The sequence below is a fragment of the Paramisgurnus dabryanus genome, chromosome 15 (genome assembly GCF_030506205.2).
Source record: "Paramisgurnus dabryanus chromosome 15, PD_genome_1.1, whole genome shotgun sequence".
Lineage (NCBI taxonomy): Eukaryota > Metazoa > Chordata > Actinopteri > Cypriniformes > Cobitidae > Paramisgurnus > Paramisgurnus dabryanus.
In genome coordinates, this window is record NC_133351.1 from 257,791 (window position 1) to 273,099 (window position 15,309).

A 15,309-nucleotide genomic window follows, 5' to 3' on the forward strand; every position below is an offset into this window, starting at 1 on the left:
GACCAAAGAGAGCTTATTAGTACCTCAAAAATACATATTAGTATCTCAAAGGTACATATTGGTACTAAATGTTTACGTGTCTGTACCTAATGGTCCATACAATTACCTCTTTAAAGGGTGCTGCCCCCCTTACAGCTAGGGTACATATTTTGACTTTTTTCTAACAATGTAGGTCCTAAAGGTACGGTAATCTACCCAAAATTGTATTCTGTTTTGTAGGCCTGTAAAGGTATCAAACAGAAACTTAGGGTACAGCCCCAGTGACAGAAAAGGTACAGTTTTGTAACTTTATTTCTGACAGTGTACAATATATTACAGTTTTTCTGAATTGCTAAAACACATTTTTAGAAACCATCACTCATTTCCTCAAAACCTTAAACACAAATCCCAATTTCAAACAAAATTTACAGAACCCCTGAGTCTTCCAGCAAAATCAAACAATTCCTTCAAAACCATTTCACTTGTACTCAAAATCAAACTAAGCTTTCAAATCATACACACATAAGTCTATTATATAAAACACTACAAAGCATCCATTAGACACTACCTTAAAAAATGGAAAACACAACATCCAGGACATCTGCTTACAGAAAAGTACACGTTTATTGTACATAACAACACACTTGACAAATACTGTAAAAAATCTATATTACTGTAATCACAAGTTAAGTTTAGTGAATATAGTGAATACTTTACTGTAAGTACTGCACGTAATAGTACGTTTTCAATATTACTGTAAGCAGCACTTGGATTTTGTAAAAAGTCAGCAATCCAACTGCAAATTTTGCCAATTGCATCGTCTCTGGTGTCCTTTTCTTCCTCATACTCTTCATCTACCTCTCAGACAATCCACACAATTGGTCAAAAATACCATTAGATAAAAGTGTGTAGAATTTTGAGTTGTTGTGTTTACTCAATGATAACGGTATTGTAGTTGTGTTTAACTTTTGCCTGCCTGTGTTTAGCATTTATAAAACAAGTGCATTGCAGTGTGAAATGTGTGTTGTAGTGAGAAGTTTGTGTTTAGAATTTTGCAAAAAGAGTGCATGATTTGACAAATGGGTTTAGGCCACTAGGAATTTGTTTCAGAGATTGGGGTTTAGTGTTTTAGCAATTCAGAAAAACTGTAAATGAAAGAACAGGCCCTCTTTTTCAAACAAAAAAACTGTTTCATCCTACCTTCATTAGTTCTCTTTTTATCACCTCTCAAATGTGGATAGGTTTCTTCAAAAACAAATTTTGAGCAAAAACCTTTGATAATTCCATTTTTGTAAAGGATTTTTGATAGAGATCAGATGCAGAGCGATCCTCAAAACTTAGACGGACATACAGCTGTTTGCCCTAGGGCGATAGTTCCTAGTTGTGGATAGCCAGCTGGTGGATAATAGCGGTATTGCGGATTGACAAGATAATTCGTCAATGGTGGGGAAAGAGTTAAGCAAAGATTTGATGATGACTATTGTCAATCTCACCTGAAGAGATGTCTGTGTCGGGGCGAACCCTCAGTGCTTAGGAAATATCTGAATGTACACAATAAATGTATTTAGTATTTACTCTTTCAAACAAACAGTTTCAAGTCCTTGCAAAACACTGTGCATACTTCTATCAGTTACTCCTGCATTTACACTTGCGCTGTCTTGGGCAGAATGGATAAAATCAAATTTATCTATGGATAATAGACAAGCACTTTGATAAGAAGTTTGTAAGTCTTCAGCAGTATACAGACACTTGGAACGTTACATATTTTGAATATACAAATGAATTCAGATGGTGACAAAGGAGAAATGTGGTCATAATTTGCATTCACTTACATGGTGTGCGCATTCTGATTATAAGCCAAAATCTGTGTCACTTCCCAGTTACCCGATGTCAGATGTCGCACTTCATTCTGATCCGCTCGCACCTGAACAACCACACAACACAATAAAATGGTGGTTCTACATAAATGTCTACATGAAGAATATGTTATACATTATCATGCTCTCAGCTTCCAAAAATTTGAAGCTATGCATTCATACAAATCGATCCTCCCTCAACAAAAATACTGTATGTACCTGAGAGGTGAACATTGCTATGTGTTGAAAGTCTCCACGACCTCCCTGTTTCACCGGAACAGTCAGGAAAAATCGGCTGCTGTCCCATGAGAAGAAAGGTTCCTGGTTCTGAAGCAGAAAATGAGTTCATGGAAAATGAGACCCATCTATAGCCAGAATACATGTATGTCTTACAAAGACTGCACACCTCTCCTGGCTAAAGTTAACTTCTCATTAAACAATGTGTTTAAAACAAAACCCATCTGCTGTACAGCTTCAAAACATATCTGATCAAGACTCACTTGATTGGAGAGCCAAAGGTCTGATGTCTCCTCGTGTCTCTGAAATACCACCATCATCATCAATATCTGGCTACAAAAACACTGTAATCTTGTTGCAATACTCAATACAATATTGATACAACAGATGGGAGTTTGTGTGTGTGTGTGTGTGTGTGCCTGGTAATTATCACGTTGTGGGGACAAGATAGGAATACCAGTGTTTTTGTGAACTTGTGGGGACATTTTGAGGTCCCCATGAGGAAACAAGCTTATAAATCAAACAGAATGATGTTTATTGAAAATCTAAGGTACCAGAATGGTTTCTGTGATGGTTGGGGTTAGGGAATGGGGCAGGTAAGGGGAATATAATATACAGTTTGTATGGTATAAAATGCATTACGTCTATGGAATGTCCCCACAAAACATGGAAACCAGAACGTGTGTGTGTGTGTGTGTGTGTGTGTGTATACCTTGATGCATGCTCCTGTGGTAGAGTCACATACGGTTAGAACAGAGACGTTCTGTGCCCGGTTTAACCAGCGCACAGCTGTCTTAGTTTTACTAATCCACTTCACCATCACTACGTAGTGCTCCCTACAAAGAGAGAGATAGAGAAAGAAAAAATGTGAGAGAGAACAACATAATGAGAGAGACACACAAAGACAAAGAGGGAGAAAGAGAAAGATCCAAAAATAATTTTTATAATATAAAATTATAGCATTACATGGCAGTGAAGTGTGAGGTCCTCTCCGGAACCATGAATTTAAGAAATGTTAGAAAGTCAATAAACATTTTAAGTCCTTTAAAACCATGAACTGAACACTGAAAAGTCCACTGATTCAAATGGTCCTAAAACTGCAAAAACAAACTAACACAACTAACGTGAAAAAAATAGTACTGGGAAAAGATTAATCGCGATTAATACATATTCATGTATGTATTTAAGAAACATTTACATGTGTATATATATTTATTTATATTTTTATATATTCTATATTATATATACATTTTTAAAAAAAGTATATATAAATAAAAAAATCTGAAATGACTATATGTATGTGTGTGGTTAAATATACATAATAATTACACTCAGTACACACACACATATTATGCAAAAAATCACTTTTATTTTGAATGTGATTAATCGCGATTAATCTTTTCCCAGCACTAAAAAAATTAAACCCAACCAAACTATAAAGGTACATACAGAAAAGTACGTGACTTATTGGACTGAAACAGCAGGGAAATACAGTAAACTTAAATTTAATTTGACCTTAAATAGAAATAATAATACCGAAGAATAACTGATCATTTATTATTTAAGAGAACAATAACAAGATACAGACTGAGCAATCACACAGAACTTACTCATCAGATGCCCTAATTATGAGGAAATTAAAGGGAAATTCTGTGAAAAAAAATTCATTTGCCCCCTTACTTAAATTAAACAATAATACACAACCTTAATATTTACACAGGGGTGTTGAATGCTTTATTCTGATTGGTTGAAAAATGTTTCACAGCCACAGGTATGCATTATTTTAAATAAACACACACCTGATCTGTCAAACCACCAGAGCAATGTCTGTGGTAACTGTGGTATTGGTATAAGAGGAATAATTTACTCTGGTTCTCTGAATTATTTTCAAGTTAGTTAACAGCCCGTCATCAGTTATTCCTCACATAATGTCTCCCTCCCTTCCTCCCTCTCCCTTCCTCCCCCTCTCTCTCTCTCTCTCTCGCTCTCACTCTCTCCCTCTCTCTCTCTCTCTCTCCCTCTCTCTCTCTCTCTCTCTCTCTCTCTCTCTCTCTCTCTCTCTCTCTCTCTCTCTCTCAGTACCGCAGTTTGAGCTCATCAGGTGGAGTCAGTTCAAGAGTGTGTGTTGGTCCATAGAGATTGACTACAAACAGTTTCACCATGGGATTGAGCTGTCCAGCCTGCAAACACAACATGAACAAAAATGACATCTTCATACAGTATGTGCAACAAAAACAGAATAAAATATTTTTGCCTAAGGCACAGAACGTTTTAAACATAATAAGGATTTCGCGACTGGTCCTTGGTAGCTAAAATCTCAATGGTTTGTTCACAAAGCCTCAGAGTCTTTCCATTCCTCACTCGATTAATATCGGTTGCGGTGAAAAGAATCAGGAGCTCTCCTACCAACAAACAATAACCCTCACTAACTAATACATTTACCTCCAGATTGGCTACCTATATTCTAAACGAATTGCTTGAGGCGGCCGCTAAGCGCACTTTCCCCACACAAGAGCCCCTACCATAGAGACAAAACCAAGCGTCCCGCCACTATCAACAAGAAAAAAAAAAAACGTACCTGTAACTGTACAAATCGCGTTTCTGCCGCTGGGCCAGTTACTTGAAGTAAACTTCGGCTTATAGAGATGTTCCTTGTGTTGCTTTAAATGCTCTTATTTTTTTATATACTTAAAACGCATCAACAAAACATACTTTAAAATTAAGAAACAAATTGTATGAAACGAACTTCGTTTAAAAGAAGTAAACAAAACGTATTAAGTGGTCAAAGATTATGTCTGACCCTTGATCTTATTAATCTCCAATCCATTACAACGCACCATATGACGTTTAAAATTACTTTCTGTCTTTCTTAATAAGCAAATTTAATTGAAACAAATCATAAAAAACATAACAACAATATTCAAACACAACAATACTCAAACATAAATATTAAACAAACATAATTTCTTTCAGAATCCATGTTTAAAACAAGCTGGTATAGCGTATATAATCTGTGACTATATATAAACTGTGCGTTTATAATCTGTTTATAATAGTTGGTGGCACTCCAAAACCTCCATTGCAAACATCCATTCAACAGAACTGGTGCCCTCAATTTCATGAGAAGCTCAATGCCAGTGGGTGGGTCCTCCAATTTGAGATGTACACAAAACATAATTTCTTATAAAAATAGTAAAATATTAGTAAACTATTAATGTTACTATTAGTAAAATCTTTGGTTGCATATGAATGATGATAATAGAGCACACACGCCACATACACAAGATATGGTTGTAACATGTAATGTCCCTGTGTCACCTGTGTTCATGTATGCCCTGCTCACTGTGTTACTTAATGTTTCCGCCCCCTTGTCTGTTTCCATGGACACTCATTGTTCCCTTGCTTTCCCCTATTGTGTGTTGTCATAGTGATTCATTGTCCCTGCTTTGTGATTGGTTGTCTGTATACATATACAGTTGAAAGAAAAAGTATGTGAACCCTTTGGGCCAACTTGGATTTCTTCATAAATTGGTCATAAAATGTGTTCTGATCTTCATCTAAGTCAAAACAATAGAGAAACACAGTCTGCTTAAACTAATACCGCACAAACATTATACGTTTTCATGTTTTTATTGAACAAAACATGTAAACATTCATAGTGCAGGGTGGAAAAAGTATGTGAACCTTTGGGTTTAATAACTGGCCAAAACGGTGGTGTACGACTCCCATAGACTCTTTGCCCTCACCAAAATGGCCAAGCATGACTCACAAAGTCTATCTGCCCTGTCCGAGATGGCCAATTATGAACTTTTTACCTGGCTCAAAATGGCTGTTCCTGAGCTCCATGAACTCTCTGCCTGGCACAAATGGTTTGTGCCTGATATCTGGTCTGCCTTGTGTTCAGCTTCTCTGGCTTTGCCAGCCTCTCTCTACCTGGTCTCTATTTGCAGGCCCCGAGCTCCCCCAGCACCACCATGGGTTGCAGCTCCTCCCTGGTCTCTGGTTCCGTCCGCGGCCCCGCCCTGGCTCCGGCTTCCTGCCCTGCCGGCTCTGCCCTGGCCTCCTGCCCTGCCGGCTCCGCCCTGGCCGCCTGCTCTGCCGTATCCACCCTGGCCTCCTGCTCTGCCGGCTCCGCCCTGGCCTCCTGCTCCGCCGGCTCTGCCTTGGCCTCAACTTCCACCCCCGGACTATCATGGACCTAGCCCGCCATCCCTCCCCCTGCTCCGTCTCTGCTCCACCACCCACCTGGACTTTTGGACTTTATTTTCCGGTGGAGCGGGGGGTTATGTAACGTGTGTAATGTCCCTGTGTCACCTGTGTTCATGTATGCCCTGCTCCCTGTGTTACTTAATGTTTCCGCCCCCTTGTCTGTTTCCATGGACACTCATTGTTCCCTTGTTTTACCCCATTGTGTGTTGTCATAGTGATTCATTGTTCCTGCTTTGTGATTGGTTGTCTGTATACATATATACCATGTTAATTCATTCCATGTTGTCGGTTAATGTTGTAGCTTGTGCCTGGTTCTGTTTATGTGTTTGCCTGTTTTTACTCACTTTTGGATTAAACTGCACTTGGATCTGCAGCTTGCCTTGCTTGTTGCTTTTCACCAGTGACAATGGTAAATAAGATTCATAGTTCACCACTTGGTGTTTATAGAATAATTAGTGGGGACATGATTTATTATTGTTTGCTAAACTCCAACGCAAACTTTGCACCCTAAATTTGAAGTGGATATTGTAAAATTACCAAATTGAAATAAGGTTCCCCTTAATTTCTTAAAAGGCAGTCAAACTGTTTATCCTTTGCATAGTTGTTTTGGCAAAACATCTGTCACAGTCATAGCCTTGTTTAACACAGGCACGCAAGCACACACACACACGCACAAACCAGATTCACGAACCACGCGCGTGCATATTTGTGTGTTCGTCTTGATGCAGACTGGGGTGAAAGAGAACTTGAAAACACACCTCCTGATCATGTCCGGGCGCGGTGGTGGTGGTCTAACTGACTGCATTAGCGGCGCTTAATTATATTAACGCATTTATGGTTAATAACCTCAAACGCGATAACGTATTAATGCTGACAGCCCTAACTAAAGGTAAAAAATACTTTAATACAATGCTGGTTATGCGCTCTCAGTAGGTGCAATTTTTATAATATTAGTTTCCATTACACCATCAACCTTTAAATTTGGGTTTCATTAAAGACGCCATTTCTGTTATTGCATTAGCACATACATAAAATATCTGAGCAATATTTAAAATGCATTTTAAAGTCTAGAAGCCTGTTTCACCAAAGTGACTATTCAAGTAGTGAAGAAGGCACGGAATCTAAATAGCATGCAATCTCCAAATATAGACAAGAAATTTGGTTATATCTTTATTAATTTCCAACTGTTAGGGTTAGGTTATCCTCTTGAATTGTATCTACACACAAACAAATCCTTTAACACAGTGCCATCTAGAGGCTGTTTTATAAATAGCAGGCACAATGCATTAACGCATGCGCACGCGATAGTTTCTCGTGATCACACGATTGTTTCTCGTGAGCACCCGAAAGTTTCTTGTGCGCACGTAAAAGTTTTTTATTTTATTTGCAAATGTCCTCTCAGAAGCTCCGTACCATGTCCTTAAATTATTTTCTGTCCAACACCTTTTCTTTTTTATGATGTCCTCTCCATAAAATCTTTTTAACTACAACTAGAGAAAGATCAAAATGTAATGCTGTATTTTTATAATAGATCAACTGGGGGAGGGCGATCCCAGTTGAGCTTTCGTTTTACTTAAACATCCCAAGGAGTTTTCAAGCTGTCTTAACTTACTGTTGTCATTGGCTTGTGCACTGGAGGTTAGGAAGGCCCTATCCACTTGATTTGGAAAAATATGTAATGTGTATATGTGTAATATTTAAAAGAAATAGAAAATTAAATTAGAAAATGATACCTGGTGGCTTTGTAATATTTTTGCATAAGTTCATAAGTGCAGGATACAGTCTGCATGTCAAGTATTGTCACTGACCTTCGGGTACGGGTAATGTTTGCCTTTTGGGTAAGTAGACCCTGTGAATGTAGGCAACAACATGTTTGGCACCAGGCTGTCATTAAGGACCAGAAATGCCAAGCGTTCACCGTCAGGTGACCACCAGTGTGCTACATGAGTATGCAGGATCTCCTCTTTACACAAACACACAAGGAGGACAATTTCAACATATGTTTCTATTTGTAACGGTTTTCAACAAAACAAAAGCCATTACACTTTATTCACCTAATATACATAACATAGATCAAAAAGCTAAATCTCACCTTCATACAGCCAATCAGCAATCCCGTTATAGACGACACCCTCTTTCCCTGATGAGGTCAGTCTCAGCGAGTTACTCCTTACGTCCGACTGATAATAAATATTATTCTCAAATATGTACACCTATACATACATGCACAAACAAACAAAAAATTAATAAAAAACAGACCACAGCGCATCTATACATCCATGGCATAACATATAAGTGTGTTAATGTGGACAAAATTGAGACCAGAAAGTGAGATCTGAATTTGGCTTGTAATTTCAAAATTCTCTTTTACTGCCTGCTGCTGTAACGTATCATTAAAAAGGCTGTAAAAGACCAAACCACAAGGCTGTTCAAATATCATGTTATTGATTATACATTATATGGACACAGGATCGGAAATAAAGTTGTTTACATGTTTACATTTCCCCAGTGTGTTTGTCTGGAATCACCAGCTCTAAAATTTCCAGAGCTCCACAGCAAGAATCTATAATAAATGATAAGTCTCACCAGCTGTTGACCCTGGACACCCCATGCAGCGTGCTGCAGTTTAGAGTTCATCACCTCTGGAGGATCCAGCTCACTAACCTCTCTGCACACACACACACACAAACACAACATACACACACACTGGTATATGTTTTGATAAATGTGTAACTGACAACTTTTTCATAATATGTAAATTACCTCACATTTAACATTTATGAAATTAAAACAAATAAGAATACAGAAGAGAAAACCATTAAACTCAACGGTTTTGCCAAAAGAATGTATGCTGTACAAGTTAAGTTTATGTAATTGAGTTTAATTTAATGTGTATAACTTTAATATTATAATGTCCAATAACTGCAATGAAGGTTATAAACAGCTGCTACTTCACCTGGTCTGAATGTTGTAAATAATGTAGGATGCTGTGAATGAATGTCGGTAAACCTGTTTAGAGAAAAGAGTTTAAAAATCTTGTTCATAACAGAATAAGAGAGAGAGAGAGAGAGAGAAAGAGAGAGAGAGAGAGAGAGAGAGAGAGAGAAAGAGGGATAGATTGCAGCGCTGGAAAAAAATGAAGAGACCACTTCAAGATTACTTTCAGCTTTTCTAAATTTACTATCAAAAATTTAAATACATACTCTACTTTTACTAGCCTGGATGCCAGCCGATCATAGCCCCGCCCACAACATTTTGAGAACGGGAAGATCGGTCTGGGGTTTCTGCGTTGAGGAGCTGCTATGCTAGACCCAAAGCTGGTCGAACCAATCAAATTGTCAGGGCGGGCTTTATACGATGATGGACAGATAATCAACAGTAACGTAATGAACCGCGTCACCAAAGAGCGCGTGTGTTGAATGGCTGCCACTGTAGAGTTCAGATGTTTTTGACGTCCTTCCTACGGGATTCGGCAAAAGTTGGTTGCAACTGAAATGGGTAACGTTATCACAACGATGCAACTCGACGTGCATGACGAGATGGATATAATTAGCGGTCGTTGCCAGCTTTTTTTCGGAAGCCCAGAATCGTGGTTGCTGAATAAGTGGAGGGACATGCTAGGCTCCAATATTTTCAAGCGAACGTAATGGGTATCGTCGTGGATGAAGTTCACCTTACGTACAAATGGTAAGAGATAGTCTTACTGTATGACTTAGTAAATACTTAATGTTGTGATATAAACGAAATGTTGTAAACATAGTAGGTGTTGATGTACATTCGCTAACTCAGACTTAGTATAATCACAATGTTAGTGTCATTGTAGCGAAATAACTAGCAGTTCGGTCAGGCTGCAAAAGACCTCTCACACCCCGTTGCTCTGATTGGTTGTAGGTCTATCCAATTGAGTGCAGAGGCATTTTTCGGTTGAGACAAGCCTCATAATTATAGCTCAATGGAGCGGTATCAGACTCAAATTCTGACTAGAATTGAGTATGACAACGTCAGGCTATACTTTTACTGTACACCTTAAAAACTGTCTGTCTGATAATTATAACTGCACACATTAATCTGATGGATGTACTGTGTATTGGTCATGCTTCTGCCATTCAATATCTGCTGCCTGCCTCAATGTTATGTCCTGTATGTGTTACAATGTGGCCTCTGTGTGATAATTCTTTGTTTTGATTTGTACTGTTTTACTGTTTGAACTGTTTTTATGCTTTTGCAACTTGTGCTTGCTTGTCTGTGCTGTCCTAATTAAGTGCCACTTTGCTTGTATGCCTTATTACTTCTTGTCTAGCTGTGCTGTAAATAATAATATAATTTTAATGTATTTATTTAAGGTATGCCTATTAACATCTGGCCGGGGACTACAGCTGGAAATTAGCCGTAGAGGCTAAAGCTGCTCCTTTTATGAAAAGAGACTGTCCACGTTATTATAAACCAATAAACTAAACTAAACTATACAGAGGAATGCATTTAAGCATGATTATCATTTTTGTTTCATTCTACTGTCAACATTTCTGCTAAATTCCTAATGAAAAGAATTTTTATTTGCACTGATTTGCAGAAAACTGCAAATTTTTCAGATCTTGAATTCTTAAAAGAAAATGTCTTGGTTACGTATGTAACCTCCGTTCCTTGAGGGAGGGAACAAGACATTGTGTCGATGTGACACTAGGGGTTCGACTTTGGGAGAGACACTCTGATACTATCTGAAAATGGCCAATCAATGATCATTGACCATTGGCAAATTAAATTTTCATATCGCAACTCCGCCCGGACATCCAGGTATAAAAGGAGGGCTATATGCTCATTCATTCATATTTAATGCTGAGGAGGCTAAATGGATCTGCCAATTAGCAGTCAGTCAGAGACATGGCTGGGGGGACATAATGTCTCGTTCCCTCCCTCAGGGAATGGAGGTTACATATGTAACCAAGACGTTCCCCTTCTGTCACTCACTCAATGTTGTGTCAATGATGTGACACTAGGGGTCCCTATGCAAACTGCCACAGAAACTGACTGTGTTAGAATCCTTTAGCCAGGCGAATCCCATAAGCAGAGTGTATTGGGAGCCCGCTAGGGTTAATAACCTTCCAGTGCAAAAGAGTAGTCAATCGTACCCTCTGGGACGAGAAGGAAACTCCTACCTCACAAGGTGGAATTACTAGCCAAGCACTGGGAAGCCTCTAAGAGGTATGCGGAGACCACATGCTATCGAATGGAGGTTATTGTGGAAAAGTCCTAATTAACAGAGGAAAATACGCCCAAGAGCAGCAAGCTGCAAAATTGAGCTCAACTGGACCCAAGGGGAAGGGAAAAAGCCCACCCGCAGAAGACCCATGGTTCACCGAAGGCAACCATAGGGGAATAGAAAGGCACACAACCCACAGGTGGCAAGCTTAAACCAAGGCTCAAGGCCGGTTAACAAAAGGTAACCAAACAATGTAACCTTAGATTGGCTTCTCCGCAAGCCAAACTGGAAAAGCATAAAAGAATCATTCACCCAATAAGGGGGAACCCACTTGTAAAAATGTGCCCTGAACCAAAGAAGGGCACAATCCAAGCCCACAAACGTCAACCAGGTAGAGTCTCCAGAGCTGAGACTGCCAGAGACTAAACTGTCTGGATCCTAAGGTTGTAAAACCTTGCAAAGGTATTAGGGGTAGCCCGGCCTGCAGCCTGACAAATATCCGCCAGAGAGGCGCCATTAGCCAGCGCCCATAGAATGAGCCTGCACCCCCAGAGGACAGGGCAAATTCAGGGGCCAATATGCCAGAGAAATGGCATCAACGATCCAATGAGTGGGCCTCTGCTTGGAGACAGCCTTCTGCGGCCCTTCTGCTGACCTTCAAAACAAACAAAGAGCTGATCAGATGATCTAAGCTCTGAGTACGGTCCAAGTAAGCACAATGTGCTGGACATAATAATGATAAGGCTGGGTAACCACTATCATAAAGGGTCTGGAGGTTCACTACCTAATCTCGAAAAGAAGTGGAAGAAACCTAGGGCACATTCCCAGGTTGGGGTCTCAGGATAATGTGAGAGAAAGCCGGCCCAAACTCTAGGCATCCACTGGCAACAGAGAAACTTGCAGGGCTCCAACACTCTTGATATAAGCGAGCGCGATCTAAGAGAGGGCACTGCGCTTAACTGATTCCAAGGGCTCAAAATGAGGTTTCTGAAGTCCTGAAAGAACAACAGAAAGGTCCCAAGGGGGGACGAGGCCTGACCTATAAGGGTTAAGTCTCCTAGCGCCCCTAAGGAACCTGACAACCAGGTCATGTTTCCGTACCGATTTCCCTTCCAGTAATATATGGTGTGCTGAAACAGCTGCCACATAAACCTTCAGGATAGAGGGGGACAAATGCCTGTTCAACCTTTCCTGGAGAAAGACAAGCACAGATGACGTTGGACACCTCTGCGGGTCCTCGTCACAGGAGGAGCACCAGTCCAAGAAAAAAACGCCATTTGAGATCATAGAGCCGCCTAGTAGAGGGGGCTCTAGACTCGGTGATGGTACTCACCACAGCTGGTGAAAGACCGGTTAAGTCTTCCATGTCCCATCCAGGGGCCATACGTGGAGGTTTCACAGGTCTGGCAGAGGATGCCAGATTGTGCCCTGACCCTGAGAAAGAAGGTCCTTCCTCAGGGGAATCCACCAAGGAGGATAGGACACAAGAAGTACCAGTTCCGAGAACCAAGTCCGGTTAGGCCAATAAGGAGCAACAAGCAGGACTTGCCCCTCGTCCTCTCTGACCTTGGACAAAAATGGAGGGATAAGACTCACTGGCAAAAGGCATATTTCAGGAGTCCTGGGGCCAGCTGTGCCTAAGGCATCTATGCCGAGGGAGCCTTGGTGAGAGAATACCAAAGCGGGCCCTGGGCATTCTCATGAGAGAGTCTACACTCCCGGCACAGCGTTACCTGCCTTGACAGCGCACCCGCCGCACGGTTGAGGTAGCCGGGGACATAAGTGGCACGCAGAGACTTGAGTCTTGACTGACTCCATAAAAGAAGGTGGCGGGCGAGCTGTGACATCTGGCGAGAGCACAAACCACCTAAGCGGTTGATATACTCTACTACCGACGTGCTGTCGGAACGGATTAGCACGTGCTTGCCCTGAATCAGAGGGTGAAACCTCCTCAGGGTGAGCAAAACTGCCAGTAGCTTGAGGCAATTGATATCACAGGAACATGCCCATTGCACACAGCTGACTATGACTGAAAAAGGTGCTGACATGCAGGAGATTCAGGAATCTGATGCATGCGCAGTGCCATGCCCACCAAGGGACTAGGTCATGCAGCCACCGCTGAAGTGGTCTCATATGCATCAGCCCAATCGGTGTACCTGCTGATGCTGATCCCATATGCCCCAGGAGCTTCTGAAAGAGCTTCAGGGGAGCCGAGATCCTGCCTCTGAAGGCATTAAGGGAGTTGAGGACAGACTGAGCATGCTGCTCCATAAGACATGCTGTCATGGCAACCGAGTCCAAATCTATGCAGAGGAAAGAGATGCTCTGCACCGCGGAGAGCGTGCTCTTTTCCCAGTTGACCCGAAACCCCAGTCGGTGAATGTGCTTGAGCACAAGGTTCCTTTGGGCACACAACTGCTCCCGAGAGTGAGCTAAAATTAGCTAGTTGAGTATGCGAATGCCTCTCTCCCTTAATGGGGAGAGCATGGCTTACCCTACCTCGCCGAACACACGAGAAGAGAGGGACAGACCAAAGGGGAGCACCCTGTGCAGATATGCTAGTCCCTCAAAAGCAAAGTTAGGATAGGTGGAATAGGGATATGAAAGTACGTGTCCTTTAGGTCTATGGCCGCAAACTAATCTTGGTGCAGAATAAACCTTTGGTGTCCATGCACTAAAACAAAACTGACCTAGGAAAAGGAAACTGCTCTTTTATTGACAATGTGGCAGCCCGCGCAGAAGGGCAGGCCAGATGTAATGGCCTCACCCTGCCCTGGGTGATGGAAGACAACAACAGCAGCTTCATCTCCTCTGGATCTGTCACCCTAGGGACGCATCAAAGCCTTAGGAGTGTTCTTGGTGCCCTGGCCTGTAGCTGTAACTTTTGTTGGCTGTAACTTTTGTCTGCGAGGTCAGTCGCGGCACGCAGTTCCTGCATGCACGCTGCGTCATGACCACCCTTGACAATGCCTTTAAGTGCCTTGGCTTGATGCACTTGCAAAATAGCCATGGCATGGAGGGCAGATGTGGCCTGTCCAGCAGCAGTGTAGGCTCTCGAAACCAGAGAGGCAGAAAACCTTCACGCTTTGGACAAGAGTTTGGGCTCACTGCCGGCATAAATGCATCGCAATAGCACAGTCTACAGGGGGAATCTGCTCATAACCCTTGGCCGTATTGCCGTCGAGGGTGGTCAGGACGGAAGAGCTGACAACTTCCATGATTTTGACAACTCATCATGCACCTCTGAGAAGAAAGGTACAGGGGCGGGGCGTGGCTTAGAGTCACCAAGAGAGATACCAACCACACCCAGAAGCACATACACAAAAAGGCATCGTGTATGTAGGAAATTCACTCTTTTAGTCGCTGAAAACGCCAAGGGGAATCTTCTTCTTGCAATTATCTGTGTGCTGGAACCTGAGAAGAAGCCGCTGATCACGTTGTCCAACACCAGCAACCGCAGGGCAACGTAAGATACTGTATCAAAGCGCTGCGAGAAAAACACCACATGAAGGCTCCGAAGCAGAAATGTGAATGAATGAGCATACCGGCCTCTTTTTATACCCGGATGTCCGGGTGGAGTCGCGATATTTTCATTTGCTAATGTTCATTGATCATTCATTGGCCATTTTCAGATAGTATCAGAGTGATTGGTCTCCCAAGGTGGAACCCCTAGTGTCACATAATCGACACAACGTCGAGTGAGTGACAGAAGATGAACTAGTTTTTAAACAGCACAATACTAATGTTTGTACATCTATTTTAGGAATAGTTCAAAAATGAATATTTGATGGAATAGCCATCATATTTTCATAGAATATGCTTTTAAAATGA

General features: G+C 41.4%; 1 protein-coding gene across 3 annotated transcripts in view; it reads right to left on the bottom strand.

The window, feature by feature from the left end:
* LOC135733675 (inactive dipeptidyl peptidase 10-like) overlaps nucleotides 1–15,309 on the bottom strand; it is an 84,031-nt gene that overhangs the window by 52,549 nt on the left and 16,173 nt on the right. For all 3 annotated transcript variants that reach the window (XM_065252482.2, XM_065252478.2, XM_065252483.1), the window contains exons 6-15: nucleotides 9,238–9,290; nucleotides 8,868–8,949; nucleotides 8,374–8,494; nucleotides 8,090–8,244; nucleotides 4,155–4,252; nucleotides 2,785–2,908; nucleotides 2,336–2,374; nucleotides 2,055–2,162; nucleotides 1,812–1,903; nucleotides 1,473–1,520 (exon numbers count right to left, since the gene is read on the bottom strand). In XM_065252482.2, coding sequence (XP_065108554.1) covers nucleotides 1,473–1,520; nucleotides 1,812–1,903; nucleotides 2,055–2,162; nucleotides 2,336–2,374; nucleotides 2,785–2,908; nucleotides 4,155–4,252; nucleotides 8,090–8,244; nucleotides 8,374–8,494; nucleotides 8,868–8,949; nucleotides 9,238–9,290 — 920 coding nt within the window. The remainder of the gene's footprint in view (nucleotides 1–1,472; nucleotides 1,521–1,811; nucleotides 1,904–2,054; nucleotides 2,163–2,335; nucleotides 2,375–2,784; nucleotides 2,909–4,154; nucleotides 4,253–8,089; nucleotides 8,245–8,373; nucleotides 8,495–8,867; nucleotides 8,950–9,237; nucleotides 9,291–15,309) is intronic.